General features: G+C 35.2%; 1 protein-coding gene across 5 annotated transcripts in view; it reads right to left on the bottom strand.

Moving 5' to 3' along the window:
- DIAPH2 (diaphanous related formin 2) overlaps positions 1 to 20,398 on the bottom strand; it is a 922,276-nt gene that overhangs the window by 518,210 nt on the left and 383,668 nt on the right. For all 5 annotated transcript variants that reach the window (XM_054677168.2, XM_054677165.2, XM_054677169.2 and 2 more), the window contains 2 exons: positions 16,211 to 16,312; positions 13,985 to 14,079 (listed from right to left, as the gene is read on the bottom strand). In XM_054677168.2, the coding sequence (XP_054533143.1) occupies positions 13,985 to 14,079; positions 16,211 to 16,312 (197 nt within the window). The remainder of the gene's footprint in view (positions 1 to 13,984; positions 14,080 to 16,210; positions 16,313 to 20,398) is intronic.

The following is a 20,398-nucleotide window of genomic DNA, read 5'->3' as shown; positions in this document are numbered from 1 at the left end:
TGAGAAGCATACTGTTTTAGTATCTGTTGTCTTTGTAATACTTCAAATCTTCCTCATGGATTTAGGGCAGCCAAAAACAAAGCTTCCCTATTTACGATGCTACTCATCACTGACGGAAAATCTCTTCATCTGGAAGTAGTCACGCTTTCATTTTTAAAATTATATACAACATGGAACCTACATAAACAGAACCAAGTGGCTGTTCTGTTTGGATCTAGTGTACTGAACACACTGACTGCATGCACTTAGGCTAATGAAGACCATCAGTATTCTCTTGGGTGAACCAAAGCCCCCAAAATAGGCAGATGAAACCCGGGAAACTGTGTAGATGAGGATAGGTTTCATCTCTCAATGCACAAGAAATTTCAAAGTCATCTATGACAGAAATATTTAGAACGAAGCATTAATCAAAACCTTATGTAAATATTTATTTGATATTGTATGGAATTTTTATGTTTACTTTCATGAAGACCTTTTATTCAATAAAGGACATTGGGTGGTTCTTATAATCCTCAGAAATCTTTGAGAGATAAAGCAGCCCTAAATATTCAAGAAAGGGAAAACTGTAAATCTGAAAGTCAGTTTAATATAGAGTGCTCACCCATTCAATATTGCCTTGTAGAGGGGACTAGCCTAACAGGCTCAAAATATCTAATTGAAAATATCACCAAATCACATGATATAACATTATCATATAAAGAAAACTCTGTATCATGCATCTGATTCGAAAACAAGTAAAAAGAATGACCAATACAAAGAATGCTTATGATACAGCTCAGAATGTCTGCATCACATGCAAACATCTTTTTCAAAAATCACTTCAAAAGATTAAGAATAACACAGTAGAAATGAGCAGATGAAGAATGGAGAGAATGTTCAGTCTAGTTTACAGAATAGGGAGTATTTCCAAGAGAAAGTAGGTTTTAAGTCATATTTTAAAAGATAAAAAAGACACCTAAAGGATGGAAGGACAGGTGCAAAGGCATGGAGAAGAGCAAATGTAAGTAACGTAATGCACAGATTATTCAAAATCAAGACTCTGAGAAACTCTCCAATTTCTAGAGATCCATTACAGCATTTAAAAACAGAAGAAAACAGGTGGCAATCATTGCAATCACTTCTTAAGAACGAAAATGAATTGATGGAGGAAAAAGAACGCCTAGTCGAATCAAGTAATGTGATGTGCTAGACTGGAGGAAGTCTAGAGACAAAGACCAACTAGAAAACAATAGTAGTCTAGTCCTACGGGCATGGGAGGTGAGAAAATCTTCAATCAGTAAGAATGCATGATGAGCTGGGATCAAAGAAGAGAGAGGGGATGAAAAAAATTCCAGGACATATAGGCCTTCATTTGGGGGAAGGATGAAGACTATGAGTTCTTTTTGGGATACTCTTTCAAGTAATAGTTGAATGTTTAAGTGTTAATTCTCTTTAGATAAATGGCCAGAAAGAGTGACAGGTTACAGCTAAATAAATGTCTAAGATACTAATCTCTATGTGTGTTCAATTTGTGTAGTATTTTATAGTTTGCAAGGGTTTTTAACATATGCTCATATTTAATTTGTATAATAACCAATTTTTATAAGTATACATTTCCCCCCTTCTAAAGGCAAAAACTATATGGCTAAAAGAAGAAAAGTGACTTGCCCAAGGTCATATACAGAATACAGGACTGAAACCCAAAAGAATTTTTTTTCCACTACACTGAGAGTGGTATTTTAAGTATAAACCACCGAAGAGTAGAAACTCCAAAGAGACAATGTAGCAATTAGTCATAGCACTCAAGGAAGAAAAGCAGACACCTTCTTTGCTTTTCCCAAGAAGCAACTAATTTTTCAACACTATTGAGCTATATACACTGAAGAAAAATTATGAAATGAAGGCCAAAATATGTACTCTTATTTTTCTCACAAAGCTGAAAGACTTCATTAAATGGTTCTGTCACTCTGAATCCTTCATATGGGATAAAATAAATGATGGTCTTATTAGTAATTGAGCTACCCTTTCATTTTACTAAAATGCTGCTTATTAATGCAGAAACGGAATCCAATGCCCCTTATACTGCATTAAGTAAAATTAAGTCTTTATTTTTTGGCACCTAATTATATATTTCACAACACAAACAATAATGAATGTCAATGAAGACATTTATAATGTCATCTAATATTGGAAGAAGATGTTTCAAGGGATAATTTAATTTCTACTCTGACTTCCAATGACAGAGATTGCACTAAGTGTTTTTAATTAGTAAACTTTCTGTTACTACTTTTTATTGCTGTCCAGCAGTAAACTCCCCAACCCGCTCGCCCACCTGCATACCACAGCAAGGAAAAACAGGTCAAACAATAGGCTTTAAAAAAATCAATAAATTGAGCATCTTATGAACCAAGTTGTGATCCCAGATTGACTATGTGATGTAAACCTCTCTGAGCCTTGGTTTCTCCTCCCGTGAAATAAGGGAAATGAATAATTTATAAAGCTTACTTTAGTTTTAATTTTGGTGGCCTCTGATTCTATGACAGAGATACAAAGGCAAATAATTTTTAATTGACAAACAAAAAGGATATATTTATGGTGTACAAAATGATGTTTTGATATATGTATACACTGTGGAATGACTAAATCAAGCTAATTAACATATCCATTATTTCACGAACTTAATTTTTTGTGATGAGAACATTTAAAATAGACCTTAGCAATTTTCAAAGCTGCAATACACTGTTATTAGCTATCATCACCATGTTTTAAAATAAATTTCCTGAACTATTCCTCCTATCTGAAATTTCATATTCTTTGATCAATATCTCCCAATCCCCACTCCCACCTCTAGTCCCTGGTAACCACCACTCTACTCTGTGCTTCTATGAGTTTGACTTTTTTAGGTTCTATATACTGTATAAATGAGATCACACAGTATATGTCTTTCCATGTCTGCCTTATGTCACTTAGCACAATGTCCTGCAGGTTCAAAGATTTCCTTCTTTTTAAAGGGTGAATAGTGTTCCAACATGTACATACTATGAATTTGAGCACAATGTGTATAAGGCTGAAGGGAATGGTCACACCTTAGTAAGTACTTCATAGATGAAAGGTTCCACAATTTGAAGAGAAGAAAAAAAAAAAGATATTTTAAGCATTCCATCAGGTAGAATTCTCCCTATCATATTGGCTTTCACCCATATGCTTTCTAGACATTCCTAGGAGGGAATCCTGCTTACGGTCTTTCCTGTAAAGTGATACCTCTATAGGTTACTCCCATCTAACAACTCTCCCCTTTGCCTGCTGTCATATACTAATCCCATTCTCCTACTTCTGATCAACTGAAAACACTCTTGAAGCCACATTTTAGCACTGCCATCTAGCTTTGTTAGTCCCCAAGTATTTAGTATATTTTGCAATTCTTTATTAGAACAAATACTCAAAGTTGATATTAAATCCTAACTAGTTATTCTGAATGGGTCACACCATTCCTGATTAATTATTTAATATGACAAATTCTTGGCTGGCCGCGGTGGCTCAGGCCTGTAATCCCAGCACTTTGGGAGGCCGAGGCAGGCGGATTACCTGAGGTCAGGAGTTTGAGACCAGCCTGGCTAACATGGCGAAACCCCATCTCTACTAAAAATACAAAAATTAGCCGGGCGGTGGTCTGTAGTCCCAGCTACTCAGGAGGCTGAGGAAGGAGAATCACTTGAGCCCAGAAGGCAGAGGTTGCAGTGAGCTAAGACCGTGCTGCTGCACTCCAGCCTGGGCAACTAAACGAGGCTCCATCTCAAAAAAACAAACAAACAAACAAACAAAAATTATTCTACTGCCAAACCTTCGGAAAAGGTCATGTTTCTACTTTTAGGTACTTTGATTTCTATATTCTTCTACTGCCAAAACTTCAGAAAAGGTCATGTTGTTACTTTTTAGGTACTTCGTTTTCTACAAAATGTTTTCTAGCAATACTCAAACTAAACAAACACAATTTCATTCATATTAGATATTGATAATTTTATATAGCTATGATTTCAAATATTCTCATATATTCTAAATGATTCTAAATATAGAATATATGATTCTAATATCACTCAGTATACTAAAATAAAACAAAATCTAAACAAAAAATATGCAACTACAAAAACACCAGGTTCCTAAAACATTTTCAGATCACTTGCCTTAAGGACCTCAAATTATGATAGCCTCATCTCAGTTTTTAATAATAATACAAGCATTGAAAGCTAAATTTTACAACACCAAAGACATGAATAATTTACAGTAATATAAATCCAACAACACATTAAAGCTGTTGGAAACAATTGATGGATAAACTTTTGTTTCATTTATTTAAGTGGAATATTTAAAAATCTACAGAATATGTATAAATATTAAAAGGTTTTGACGGCATTCTGGAGTCCTCATTCTCACCTACTGCAGTCCCCCCAAAGCAGCTCTTGCTTTCACATTCCTTTGATTTCTTTATCTAGAGGCCCCTTACTAGTTTATTGTCATTCAATTATATTTGTCTACTCTGAAGACTACGTTTCTCTTGTCAGCATGCAAATGAACTAAAATACAACATAAAGCATGAAAAATAAAGATCAAAGGGGTTACAGTGAGGTTTCTGAATAGTCCCCTCAAAAATAGTACACTACTCCTGGATACTTCCTTTGTCCCTATTTGATATCTCTATTTCTGGGATTCAGACAGTACAGAGAAAGGAAGAAGCCCCAGGAGAATTATCACCCTGCTGATAATTCTTTCCATTAACATAGAAAACTGAGGGCTGACTATTCAATTGTAAGTTTTGAAGGAAAATATTTCAAAATACCAATTGTAACTGTACTGTTCCTACTCACTGGAAAAGACATTCTTTGTGTGCCTATCATGTAACCAGCAATGTGCTAGGGGACTTTTTCATGTGTTATTTAATTTGATCCGTTCAATAAACTTACTAGCTATTTAAAAGATAAAAGAAAATGGACTCAGAGAGGTTAGGTAACTTTCTCCCATTCATATGGCTGGTGAGTGGCAGAGCTGGGATTCAGACCCAGCTCTCTTCACTTCAGAGAAGAAGTCGTTACCATGATATTATTTGATTTATCTAAATGACATATTTTAAAAACAACAAAACAAAAATAAATAAGTTTTTAAAAATGGTGTAAAGTGAATTGCTCAGCACTATTAAACTATAAACGTAAATACTATGTGGTAAAGGAAAAAAAAAAGCCTATTCACACTGATATGATTGCCTGTATTCACAGGTGGAAAATAATTATGACCTGTACTTTAAGCAACGCTTGACTAGTGGTATTTGCAACGTAACAGGAATGCATTCTGTCAGAATCAGAGCTTAACATGAGTACTTTCCATTCCTGGGATATAGAATTTGTAAATGTATGGTATCATTTTGTTTGGACCTATACTAATTAAATGTCCAAAACCTGTCATGAAGTTTATAATAAACACGGAAAATAAAAGCAAATGATTGGGAGCGTATTAAATTCTGAAACTTTACTACATATACTTCAGAAATAAAAGTAATTCTTAAGACAATGGTTCTCAGCCAGGGAAAATTTTGCACCCCAGAGATTTTTCAAAGTCTAGAGGCAATTTGGGTTGTCACAACTGGTGGTGGAGCTGCTACCGGTATCCAGTGGGTAGAGCCACAGATACTGCTAAACATCCTATAATGTACAGGACAGCAGTCAAAAATAAAGGAAAAGAGAGAGAGAAAAATGGGCCCAAAACATCAATAGTGCCAAAGTAGAAGAAACCTGATTTAAGCATACGCTTTCAGCACTTGCTAAATACTTTTAAATTTATTCATTGTGTAATATTTAAGACACGAAGATGGATACAAAGACAATGAATCTACGTGTCTACCACTGAGTTTAAGAAATTAAAAGACTTAAATTTCCCTTGTGTATTCCTTCCTGCCTTCCTAAAATATTTTAAAGAGATTAGTTAAAATACCATTACGTTATACCCGTTATTATACTATGTTAAAGTGTGCCATAGCATGTTAAATTTTATATTATATTATGTTAGATTATACTATAACTATCACAAGTCTTTAAAAGATTTAATAACTAGGTACATTTCTATTTTACATAGGAGGATATCTAGAATTATAATAGAACCTTGCAAAAAGAATGTAAAGATTTATTCCTTATGTATAGAAGGAAAGGTTTTGATTACCTCTTTAGTACATAAGAGAAAGTGGTTTTATAGATATGATCAATTACAAAAGTGTATAATTTGTTAAATATATGACTAGCCAATAAGCTTTGGATTTAAAACAAATTTGTATGCTACAAAAAATGAATAGGGAGCTAGCTGGGGGAGGAAATCATGATTGTTCTCTATCTCTCTGATAATTCCATCAAGGACATTATAGCCTTGACTCCTGTACCCTGAATCTCTTAGGCTAAGTGTCTAATGCTTTTTGTCTGGAAGTAGCCTCACAGCTAGTACTTAGAGGAGGGGTTATGGTATAACCTTGCTTTTCATTTCCCAGTTCAGATTTTGGAAGTTTATATAAGGAAAAAGAGGCCACTTACCAAGTTTTACACTTGTTTTTGTTTGTTTGTTTGTTTGTTTTTGAGATGGAGTCTCGCTCTGTCGCCCAGGCTGGAGTGCAGTGGTGTGATTTTGGCTCACTGCAACCTCCACCTCCCAGGTTCAAGCGATTCTCCTGCCTCAGCCTCCCGAGTAGCTGGTACTATAGGCGTGCGCCCCCACACCTGACTAATTTTTGTATTTTTTTTTTTTTTTTAGTAGAGTCGGGGTTTCATTACGTTGGTCAGGCTGGTTTCAAACTCCTGACCTCAAGTGATATTCCCTCCTCGGCCTCCCAACGTGCTGGGATTACAAGCATGAGCCACTGCACCTGGCCCCTAGTTTTACACTTATGAGGAAATTCCTGTTCTACCCTGACCATCGTCTAATTTCAATAGACCCAATGGATATAGTATGAAAGAATCAAAATTCTAATGAAGTTCTACCATGGTTTAAAGTGTCCAAGGCAGCATAAAATACGATTTCTGAGATCGCATCTTACTGAACTGTTAGTGAGACTTACGTTTTGCTAAAAATGTAAATAGGCTCAATTTTTTTTTTTTTTTTTTTTTTGAGACAGTCTCTGTCACCCAGGCTGGAGTGCAGTGGCGCGATCTCGGCTCACTGCAAGCTCCGCCTCTCGGGTTCAAGCCATTCTCCTGCCTCACCCTCCCGAGTAGCTGGGACTACAGGTGCCCGGCTGATTTTTTGTATTTTTAGTAGAGACAGGGTTTCACCGTGTTAGCCAGGATGGTCTCAATCTCCTGACTTCGTGATCCGCCCGCCTCAGCCTCCAAAAGTGCTGGGATTACAGGCATGAGCCACCACGCCCGGCCAATTTTTTTTTTTCTTTTTTTGGAGATGGAGTTTCCCTCCTGTTGCCCAGGCTGGAGTGTAATGGCACGATCTCGGCTCACTGCAACCTCTGCCTCCTGGGTTCAAGTGATTCTCCCGCCTCAGCCTCCTGAGTAGCTGGGATTACAGGCGTGCACCACCATGCCTAGCTAATTTTTGTATTAGTAGAGATGGGGTTTCACCATGTTGGCAGGCTGGTCTCAAACTCCTTGACCTCATGTGATCCACCCGCTTCAGCCTCCCAAAGTGCTGGGATTACAGGCGTGAGCCACCATGCCCGGCCATAGGCTCAATTTTTTATATTTTAAAAACATTTTGCACAATCCAATTAGTACAAGAAAAAATTAATTGTTTAAAGCTACCTTTTCTTTCTCTGTGAACAACAACACAGCTGGTGATGGTGACAAATGAAAATACTGGCATTAATCAATAATAGACATAGAGAGAATAAAAATAAGCAGCGATAACATTTGCTTGGAATATGTGTAATTATAATAATAGACTGAAAGTAGCAAACAAGGGTCAAAGGAAACGTCAATAAAAGAAAAAAACACAAAAAAATTTTTAATCACCTATTTAAGAGCCAAAGATGTGAAAGAAGAGCAGCTCATAGATAAAAGAATTTTCAGACTGCAAAAGCATGCCATAATTATTCCACCATGATGAGAAATAAGAAAGAAATGTTTTATGATTGTTACTGTCATTGCTACTGTTTCATTTTCCCTAAAGAATTATGAAAATGAACATGGTGAATACAAGTTGTTATTTAAGAGAAAAATGTTTTCAAATTCTACAATACTAATGCCATTATAGCCTTAATTGATATACTTGTAGTCTTCTAAAGTCATCAACCCTCGTAAAGTGCAGGCACACATGCAGACTCACAAGCCTGCATAAAATACAGATGGTCGATAGCCACGTAAATAGATCAATGATTACAAAGATGGATTGAGGAGACAAAAACGAGCTCTACTATTACACATGCATGAGCTTCCTGACTATAAGAATAATTATACTCTAGAACTGGTTAATTGAGGGAAGTTGAAGAATCTTTTTTCCCTGCAGAATCAATAGATACCCATCTATCTTTGATGACTTAGGTGTAGCATTGCCTGGAATCAGGGGAATGGACTAGATGATCTTCGTGTCATTCTGATTATTCTGTCGGTATCCAATAATAAGTTATATAGATCATATAATCTGTTTTGAGATAAAAATCACATTTGAGAAAACATAATCATGTGGCAACCTATAAATACCACACATTGAGTACAGTGCTGGTTACTCAAATGGGCTTCAGAAAAGTAAAACAGCCAATATATGTAGAAATTATTGGTGGGGCGGGGGAGGGGGATTGTGGGGGATAGAAGCAAGCTGGCATAGTCCCATGTATGCATTGTAGAGAAACATCTATGGAGGTATTTCTGTAGTTTCCAGGTATGGAGGCATCCAGGAGCTGTATTTCACCTTAGGTATTATTAAGGAAAATTAAGGTCTTTCATCAAAGAAAGAATTTACTTAGGAAGGAAGGAAGAAAAGAAGGGAGGGAGGAGAGGAAGAAGGGAGGGAGGGAAGAAGGGAATGAGGGAGGAAGGGAATGAAAGAATGTAAGAGAAAGTAGCAGGAAGAGAGGAAAGAAGGAGGGAGGGAGAGAAGGAAGAAAGGAAGGAAGGAAATGTCAAAAACAAAACAAACAAACAAACAAAAAACAATACGAGTGGAAGAAGAACAATAGATAGGACACCAGACAGTTGCATGCCCAGTAGGAATGCAGATGTCCCTTATAAGGGAGACAGAGACCAAAATACCATGAATAAACAGAACAGTTGCTTAAGGAATACAGGTGTCTGGTATATAGTGTAGATTGTTTCAAGAAAAAACTATAGAAAAATAACTATTTAAACTAAATAAGTCATTATAATCTGACATATCGAAGGAAATATCTCTTCTCCCAATCTCATTCTCTTATTCATCACTCCTTAAAAGCCTCTTGTGTTGGCTTTGATGATACACTATAGCATCCTGGCCATCTCTCTGATATGCTGACTCCTTTTGCTCTGATTTCTCTAATAGCTCCCATCCCCTTGACATGTACAGTCCCCAGATATGCAGTCCTTAACTTTCCACTTGTTACTTTTTTCATGAGGAAACTTAAGAACTCCATTGGTCCTGATATTCTAACAATCACTTCTTTGTAAATGACTCCAAAAATCCTTATTTTCAGTCTCAGCCTCTATTCTGACCTCCAATACATTTTCCAATGTAATGTTTTTTGTAAAATTTTTCTCCCTTGCCCTGAAAGTATTTTCTCCCCTACCCGATTTGCCTGTTTGTGTCAGGGCTACAACCACTGTCTCTACCACCAGGATTTTTCAATTAATAATTTTTTTAAAATTCCTTATTTACCCAAATTCCCTTTTCTCCTACTTCTGAAATATTCAGGGCTTTATTACACCTTATGCTTGAAACTGCAATGATGTCCCTTATGCTTGAAACTGCAATGATCTCCCTATGTCAAGTCTCTTTACATCAAGCCATCTGATGTACTGCAGCTAAGAGTACCTTTCCTAAGCACACAATTTGACCATGACCAAACTCAATAGCTCAGCATTCATGTTGTCTACCAGGGATCAAAACTTCTGGTGTATATAGGGGTTAGGAATGAGTCAGAGTAAGCAAAATGCAATAGGGAGTGGTGGCACCTGTGGCAAACCGGAGAGTGTGTGACATTAAAATTTCACTGATTAGGCACTAGAAAGGCCAAATAAAACAGAAGTGAGGGAGAGAAAGTGAGAGGTAGAGAGCGTGAATGCCTGTGAGTCACCAATTTGCTATCTGTGTGCCTCTAAAATATGACTACCACCAAGCTACTAATCTTTTATGCGCTCTTTCTCATTGCTACCCTATATGACGGCTTATCTATACCAGAAAAATAAAGACAGTATCCTTTATATACCTCAAGCCTTTGGCCACCATTCTCTTATCCTAGCCCTCTCTAACTGAATCCTACTAGTGTTTCAAAGTCTAGAACACTTCTTCCAGGAAGACTACCTTAACCACAGCCCACCCTACCCTACAGTTCACCTTCTGTGAACCTCTATATCAGGAAAAAATAAAATAAATAGGATTATATAAAATACCAATTACATTTAAATAGTTATCAACATATTTACCAAAATAGTGATATAATGATAGAAGTGCTTGATTAAAGCATTAAAAATAATTTCTAGTCGCAGCTCTAATAAGTACTGTAATTTTGAAGCATTAATGACTGTAACAGTATTTTAAGATCTCTGCCACAACTATAATGTGATATGAAAATATTTATTATTTCTATTAGTGAAAAACTTAGAGGTACTGTTAATACTACTTTGGTCTGTTGCCTACACTCTTAAATAATATGCTAAATATTAATTAGAAGATAATGAAAATAAAGACGTAATATTCTTCACATACAAGTTCAGGACCCCCTGAATTCTCTCCATGGGTCCGCAAAGAGGGCTTTGAACTCCAGGTTACCAACCTATGCTTTATCATATCTTTACAAATTATTCTGCAGTAATAATACACTATCTTTTATGTTGATCATCTTTTTTTCACATATTCCTTAAGAATATAAGTATAAACTCCCTACCTAGAATCATTTGCATGCACTAAGGATCTCAAATAGAACATACTTTTATTTTTCCCTTCACACATGCATCACTTTTTTCAAACCGCTCGTTTCATTACTCTGTCAATGCTCTATATGTGTGTCTATACATATTTCTGTTTTACCACTGATATCCTAAAAAGCACTGACTGATTGGTCTTAGATTTTTCTCTCAATAGATCAAATTCAATTATACTGAAACAAATTTTGAAGGCTAGAATAATGATTCTAAAAGTCACCAAAATTTAGTACACATTATTTGACAGTAACTCATAATTACATGTATTAAAAACTCCTCAACAACCTCAGGATATGGTGTACTTTTAAATGTTTCTACGTGCTACTGCAAGTATTTTAGGCCATTTCAATTTTTCCCACATAGAGAACTCATTTTCTAGCTTAAATTTAGATATTTTGCAATAAAATGAAAATTGATATTTATTAATAAGCTTCAACTTAGAGCTGGATCTTGCTGATTAAATAAAAGTTTTTCTGTTTTTTGTTTTTTGTTTTTTAAGTAAGACAATTATCCTGCCAACTAACTAAATTCTATTAGTTGTCTGCCCAGCAAGAGCCTATTGACCCATACTGGAAGAGAAAATACTACTACTGTTAATTCAAGTTCTGGGAAGTGATGTATCCTTAATTGTTGTTTGTTGTTTTTGTTGCTATGAGGAGACAACCATGCTACATGAGCAAAAAACAATAATTATGCATGGATGGAGTTTAGCACTGTAATCAAATAGAACTTAGAACAAAGTTAATCTGATGATACACATTTAATGCCATGCATTATCGATGTGCTACATGGTAATTAGACATAAATGGTAAACAGCTCAAATGAATGGCAAATTGATGTTACTTTTCCATCACTGAAACAAATGTTCTGGAATTGGGGGTAGAAAAAGGTGCTAGTGATTATAGTCTTTTCTCCTGACAGAGGGAAGCCATCTCTCTTGGGGACTAGAAAACCATGTAATTATTTCTACCCAGGAGCATCCATCCTCCTTACCAGAAGATACTCAGACATTTGATTTGTCTAGATAAAAGCAATACTAACCTTAATAACTCAGGTAAGTTACTCGCCACTTAGGCCCTACACCCGTACCCAAGTAGCACAATTCCAATTATGTATATTATACTACATGTTAAACTGTTTTCTTCCCACAAGCAAAACTAAGAAAATGGGTTTTGATCAAACAGGGTAAGGATTGAGAAGAAACTTTAGAGTATCTGGTACTGAGAAGGAAAGCAAGTTGGCTTTAAAAAAGTCCTCAGCAAACAGAAGGCACAAAATTGGTGGGTAAAGCAGGATATGGGTAAAATGTACAGATACATGAAAAAGATAAAGAGATAAAGGCTTAGAAAAGGGAATGGAGGTCTAAAAACAAGGAAGAGATGACATAGGTCATCTTATTACACCTTAGTCCTATTTTTAAAAATCACGCCTAGATTTAAGACATATATATGAGGTAAACTTTAATGTAAGCCTACAATCCAAAATAGAAGAGCTTCCACAGAGACATCACTTGCTCAAATTATATATGCAGGTTCTCTGAGATTTAGAGTTTGCAGGGAATATGGCAAAATTGTTAAAGTTATAGCATAAGCTATTTAACTATTTGATGTTTTTGTTTTGTTTTGTTTTGTTTTGTTTCATTTTTTTGAGACAGAGTCTCGCTCTGTCTCCAGGCTAGAGTGCAGTGGCATGGTCTCGGCTGAGTGCATTCTCCACCTCCCAGGTTCAAGTGATTCTCCTGCCTCAGCCTCCTGAGTAGCTGGGATTACAGATGCGCACCACCACACTCAGCTAATTTTTCTGTATTTTGAGTAGAGACGGGGTTTCACCATGTTGGCCAGGATGGCCTCGATCTCCTGACCTCGTGATCTGCCTGCCTCAGCCTCCCACAGTGTTGGGATTACAGGCGTGAGTCACCATGCCTGGCCCTATTTGATGTTTTCTAAAACTCAAAACCAACTCATGGCTCAAAAACAAAAAACAACAAAATAAAGAAAAACAGAAAAAAACTACAATGACTATACCCTTCCACAAAAATCTTTAGTTATTCCTTTCAAAAATTAAACCAGACAGGGCCAGACATACCAAGAATTCAAATAATGTGTTAGATCTGTATAGTCCTTTATCATACAAAGCACTTTATTTGGTTAAAACCTCACAATGACCCTGTAATTTCAAATGAGAAAACAGAGGTTTAGAAAGATTAAACAGTTTGTTCATGGAAGGCAGAATAATATAACGGCTTTAGAGTCAAGACAGACATTGTTTTGAATCCTAGTTCTGGTACTTTGCCACTTACACCACATACAAGCTTTGTGAAATCGGGCAATCTCTCTAAACCTCAGTTTCCTTATTTGTAAAATGAGAATAATAGTGCTTATCTCATAGGATTACTGTAGGATTCAATGAAATAAAAAATACAGAAAGTGCTAGACATAATCAGCAATACATGTTATGTACCCAAACAGAGTTGGGTAAAAGTTAGACACTCAACTTAACAATGGGTATGTTAAATACCCACTAATTTTCAGCAAGCTATTTAACCTCTTGACCCCTCAGCTTTTTCACCCATAAAATGGTAAGAACAATATATACTTAATGCAGCCATTTTGGTGATGAAGTACATGTAATTGTATGTATAGTGAATAATGGACAATGATATGTCTATATATGCATATGCTTATACTGAAACGGATATATAGCTTATAAGTGGCAGAAACAGAATTAGAACCTAGATTTTCTATACTGAGTCCTCTTACTATCAACACAGCTAGATATTCCTGATTTTATTAAACTATTCAATGTCTTTTTAAAAATCTAATTATAGAAGAGAATTTTCTTACAACTCCATTGAGAAGAGAATAGTCCAAAAAAATCTGTGAAAATGAATTTCAAAAGGAAAATATCCAAGTTACCTGAATTAAAGCCTCACTCAGCATGTCTTCATTAACCTCCAGAATAACGTTTCTTATGTCTTCATATGGCATGCGATATGATCCCAGAAAGATGGCTAAAATAAAATTTGATTTTATTAAAAGTAGAACAGCATCAACATGTTAAAGTCCTAATAAACGTCTGATTTTCATTTCATAGACTCAAAATATGAAATTTGTCACTAATACTAATATACAGAATTATGAACAAACAAAAGTTGTTCCATTTGATGGACTACTCACTCTATCCATCTAGACAAAATGGCATATTTTCTCGGGCTGTAATGTTTACAGCTAGTGCATATTTACACACAAAATAAAATTCCTACTAATAGCATTCATGACTACATGCTTATGCCTTTTAGATTAGGATGATAACACAAAATGACCCATGAAAACTTAAGAGATTTTATTTCAAGTTGACCTTTTTATTCAATGAAGAACTTAGTGTGGAGATTGTCAGATGCATCCAACACAGTATTTCTCAGGAAAGACAATAAAATAACCAAATAAAAAATCATAGCCATCTACTCTGCAATTCTCCCACATAAGAAAAAAATTAAAGTGCCTAAATCATCAGTGTGCTCTGCATTCCTGCTTATATTCCTGTGGTACACTATTACTTACTTTATATATTGACTCACAATTTCCCCTGCCAACTTTTTCTTAAATGGAAATCTATGATATCATATTGGAATAATTCAGCAAATTAAACCTAGAATAGCTAACAATTATTCAGAAGGTACTTGCAACAACATGTTCCATTAAACATATTTTTTAAAGAACACAGATGTGTTCTTATCACCAGAACTTGAACATTTCTTTTTTCTTTTTTTTCCTTTTTTTGAGACAGTTTCGTTCTTGTTGCCCAGCCTGTAGTGCAATGGTGCGATCTCGGCTCACTGCAAACTTTGCCTCCCGGGTTCAAGAAATTCTCGTGCCTCAGCCTCCCAAGTAGCTGGGATTACAGGCATGAGCCACCACGCCCGGCTAATTTTGTATTTTTAGTAGAGGCGGGGTTTCACCATGTTGTCCAGGCTGGTCTTGAATTCCTGACCTCAGGTGATCCACCTGCCTCGGCCTCCCAAAGTGCTGAGATTATAGGCGTGAGCCACCGCGCCCGGCACGCAGAACTTGAACACTTCTAAGAATTTTGTTTTCTTTTTCTCATGAAAAGGTCTATATGCCTTCAGCCATACCAAAAGAAAACAAAATCCTCACTCTATAGACAAATGATTACCTTATACATAAGACCAAATGAGATCTCCACAATCTAAAAGAATAATGTTGACAGAAATCAACCAGCAATTGAGATCCTACTGTGTTTTAAAGAAAAGTACTGAACGTCAACTTTGAAAATGTACTATCAAATAAGCAATGTACACATTCACAACAGCTACCGATAAACTGCTTCTCTGAAAGCAACATTTCTACTGACATGAGAATGATGTTTTGTTTATTGTAATGATTCCCTATACCACATTCCTTAACAAAATAAGCTCCCATGGTATTACTTTGTGCAATTAGAAATGCTTGATGTGTGGAAATCTCTGATGCATAGTGTTTTAGTATCAGCAAAATCTAAACACAGTCTACTGTAGTGACAGAACAAAAATTCTGATTTCAAGACAGAGGGAAGAGTATGTTAAAACTTAAAGGCTTACATAAATGAAGATGGGTTTAACTGTCCATCTGCTTTAGAAAAGGTATACTTAATGGCTGACTGGTTTGTTAAAGGCTTCAAGATTCACTAACCAGTTTTTAAATGCAGTTAAGGTTAACAATTTAAGTAGCTCACATCGCAATTACTTCAGACATAAAGGAATAGCAGTAGAAGGATTTTTCCAATGTAACTAGTGAATACCCTAAAACTATCAATCCCAGGTCTAGAGAGAAGGAAAAAAAAATCACTTTTTGTCAATTCTGCCTTATGTTTCACTATGTCCTCCAACAGTGTTTTATTATCATTACTTTCCAAATCTTTACTATTCCCAAGTTTCATCTGGCCTGACAGAGGTTGAATTAGAATTTTCTCCTTACTGGCTAAGTGACAAAAAGGCAACCAAATCATGTTTACACAGAATTTTGTTTCTAGAAGATGCTAAATATGCCTGTTTAAAAAGGTTACAACTTTCATTAAATACATTAAACAGCTCCCACCCCTCTCACCATTACCTATACCAATCCTACGAAGAAAATATTACATACACAGATTCTGAGCTGTTTTGGGATCCAAAATTCTCAGTTCTTTCACTTTCTTCTTTGTAGGCCCAGTCTTCTTTTCTTCTAATGCTTCTGCGTTCTTTTGAACTGAAAGAAAAAATGTTGATTCATAAACAATAAGGGTACTAATCCAAGTACGCGGAATAACATTAGTAAGGCACATTAACTACATTAATAAAGCTCATTCTGAAATCAATAAATGTGTTGATTTCATTAGCTCAAGGAAGAGGATAAACATAAAAATACAGAGTTGTTTAGAGTTTTCACTACAAATTAAATATCAGCACTTAAGCAGAAAAGATAAGCCAAATGAACCAAAAAATCAATTGCTCCTTCTTACCTAATATGCAACATTAATTACTCCTTTACCAGGTACCTACAGCAGTACTGGAATTAAATATATAGTACAACCTCACTAATCTGAATTAATTGAGGGAAAAGGAAGACATGCATTTCTCTCAAAATATGCTAAAATTTAAACAATTCAGTGATATTGCTTTAAAGCACCTAAGGTAAGTTTAACTGCTAAACAGGTTGCCATATAAAAATTCCTGCTGAGACTGTTTTGAAGAATAGTTATGAACCATTTGCAATTTGTACAACAGTAGCACCATTTGCATACATGTAATTAAACAGACTCAGCAATGTGTTCTTTTGAGTAATTTAGCTTTGTATCCCTCGCTATTTGAAAAATACTATTTGCTTCCTTAGAACAGAAGATTTACTTTGCTTTCTTTAGAAGGTAACAGTATAATTAAAAACAGTTTAAAGGACTGAAAGGGTAAGGAGTAGCAGTGCCAAGGAGTGGCTTCAGCCTTCCATAACCTCCATCAGCCAACTCCCCAAGTAGGCCGGCCCAAAAAACAATGTGGCTGTCTGCTATGAAAATAAAGCATTAAGTTAAATCCCCAAACCCCTCCGGTATAGAAATTTTATAGCTACCATTGTACTCAAGGGTTGGCAGTTTACCTTTTCCAATATAAAAACAGGGTTGTAAGTAATGGGGCCATCAGAAAATATGAGAAAAGTAAAGCTAGTACTTTTTCAGTCAAGTAGAGTGTTAGGTCCTTGCCCCCAAATTCATGCTGCTAAATTACATCACTGGTTCATATATGACCATAATCATGCTGCTGCTTTATCAATGTTAAAAAGATAACTTCATTTTGAGGCAATAATGATATTATTTTAATTCACCTTATCTTTGTTAAAAAGACCACAAATGCATTATTGAGAAATAATACCTCACTTTTTTAGAGAAAAAGCAACATAAAACCACAGTACACTTTTACTTAGGCAATATGTTCACAGATGTTACCATCTTGGAAGCAACATTCTACAGAATTCATCAAAATACTGGAAGTCCATTAAGACTTCCTTTGTTTTAATGGTACAAAATACAGAAAAATTAAATGAGCATACTACAGAAATACCAGATATTAATAAAATAAATTACCTGGATAACTAAACTCCTAACAGTGCTAAATTTTACCAGACTGGCCAATCTAAAGTTATGTGCAGTCTAAGGAGAATGGATAATTATACTTAGAAATTATGATCTTATGAGACATGGCAAGCAGTTTGCCATGTGGATTCAACATAATAGTCATTGCTACTGGAAGAAAAGTGACTTTTAATGTATTTCTCTTAAAATATATTAAAAGAATATATTTTATGTTGATATTTATCTGTATATATTTCTAAATATGTTTTAAAATATATTAAAACATATCTCAAATATTCTTCAAAGGATCTTTCTAAGAGCATAGTCTTTCATATGCAATAATCAACATTTTAATTTATTCTAATTGTCAAGCCAGTTCCAGCTTAAGACAATTGTATACAAGAAAATGACAGTCCAATAGTCATGCCCTTTGTCTATAAAATGTGAAATATCTGAATCATATTGAAATTACTTCTAGAATCATTCACTAATTTGAACCCAGTCAAGGAAATAGTCAAGAAAATTTTCCTAATATCTCAATATGCCTTAAAATTCACTATGGGAGACTAATTAGCCAAGTACATATAAGAAAAACATGTTGTGCCATGAAGGACCTATAAAGATGGTTCTGCAAACTAACAGGATCCTGACTAACCCAGGAATAGATAATGCTCATTTAATGACTTTATATTTTTGCATTTTTTAATTAAAATATGGTCTAGCCTCTCCCCTTTTCAAGTGAACAAATTGTTTAAAATTAAGATTAGATGCCCTAAATATCTATAGTTCATAGTTTTCTTTCTTGAATCTCAACATATTTTCCTTGTGTTATATAACTTGGTTTAAATCCTGGGTTCGAAAAGTGATAAGAATTCCATGAGTGGGCACTGCTTTTCTGAGAATCACTAGAGAAAAACAAGTTTAGAACAGTTCTCTAACTAGACAGGCTTTCAGAACTAATCATGTTTTTGCCATGATAAATAATTACAGACCAGTGGCTATTATTGCCTTTGGCTTTCTTGTTTTAAAAGCATTCCTTAGGGATCATGACCACAGGCTTAGATAAATAGAGAATTCAAAGAACAGCAATGAGACATCAAATATCCCTATAGTGTTCAACACATCATATGTTAAAAATTGCCTGCTTTCATAGTGACCTCAAAATGTCACTTATCCTAGGATACTTTTATTCTGTATGTTTCTAATGGTTACAAAACATTAAATAAATAGCAATTCTATAATTATTTGAAGTTACTTGGATGAAACTAAAAAGTTTTTTTAAGTTTCGATACAAAAACTTCATGAATTGATTTTATCATCAATTGCCCTATGGTCCTCAGGTTCATAATGAGGCCTACAGTCAAACGAGACCTTCCCCGTACAAATGAAAAAACATATTGCAAATGGGTTTGAATCCAATATATTGAATTAATTTGAGTGTGTAAATTGGCACTGCTAATAGAATAATGAAACATTATAAAATACTGTCTGTAGGAAGATAATCCTAATAATGAAGACATTTATATTATTATTAAAGATATGTTAACATCAAGATACTCATTATCTAAGATAAAATGCCCACTGAGTATTCTTATATTTCCTTTAATACATGGATTTTTACAAGCAATTGTACTATAAATGTATTCCTTTACAACTGAGAAATGCTCATCAGCATAAATAAAGTAAACATGGTTATATTCTTTCCCCAATTTAATATAGGCAATGTTCAGGAATCTCCTATTAATTTCTGATATCCCAGTGGATACACAGAACATGTGACAAGATATTATAATTTGTAGCAAGTATTAAGATATTTTAAATAGGCAACATTGGATGATTTACATAGTGATAACTAACCATGAATCATAGTAAAATTTGTATAACTACTTTATCTTAAAATTTCAGTGAGAAAGACTGATTTCTATAGCCAGAATCACATTCATTAATCTACCAAATATTTCTTGAGCACCTACTATGAATTAGCTTAGCATGAGCATACAATGGTAAACAACACATAAATATCTACTCATACTGCATGGTCGTATGTAAACCACTAATTATGGAAGTATCCCCAAAAGGTACCTAACATTTATAATTTTCTTTATAAATGTTATAAAGACTCCATAAAATATATAGCTTAGGTACCATAAAATATCCATAAAATATAGCTTAGGTGAATACATGTATACCACTCAGTAAATTCTCATTTTCTTAGTGCAAGCATAGTTCTATATAGGGAACATCATCAGCATCACATTATGTGTTGCATCATATTATAAGAAATATGAGGAGAATTAAAAGGATGTCCCTTCCTATTAAGTACACTACATACAGGCTGGGTGTAATCTCAACACTTTGGGAGGCTGAGGCGGGCAGATCACCTGACGTCAGGAGTTCGAGACCAGCCTGGCCAATATGGTGAAATCCTGTCTCTACTAAAAAATACAAAAATTAGCCGGGCGTGGTGGCGGGTGCCTGTAATCCCAGCTACTCAGGAGGCTGAGGCAGGAGAATCACTTGAACCCGGGAGGCGGAGGTTGCAGTGTGCCAAGATTGCGCCACTGCATTCCAGCCTGGACAACAAGAGAGAAACTCCGTCTCAGGAAAACAAACAAACAAAAAAGTACACTATATACAAAGCCAGGGTAAATAAAGCTAATAATAGTAGTGTCAACAAACACACTTAAAATTTATGTAACTTCATGCATACATATTTGTATATTTATGTAACT

Source organism: Pan troglodytes, chromosome X (genome assembly GCF_028858775.2).
Source record: "Pan troglodytes isolate AG18354 chromosome X, NHGRI_mPanTro3-v2.0_pri, whole genome shotgun sequence".
NCBI lineage: Eukaryota > Metazoa > Chordata > Mammalia > Primates > Hominidae > Pan > Pan troglodytes.
Note: the sequence above shows the minus strand (reverse complement) of the source record. Positions and strands in the feature narration are given on the sequence as shown.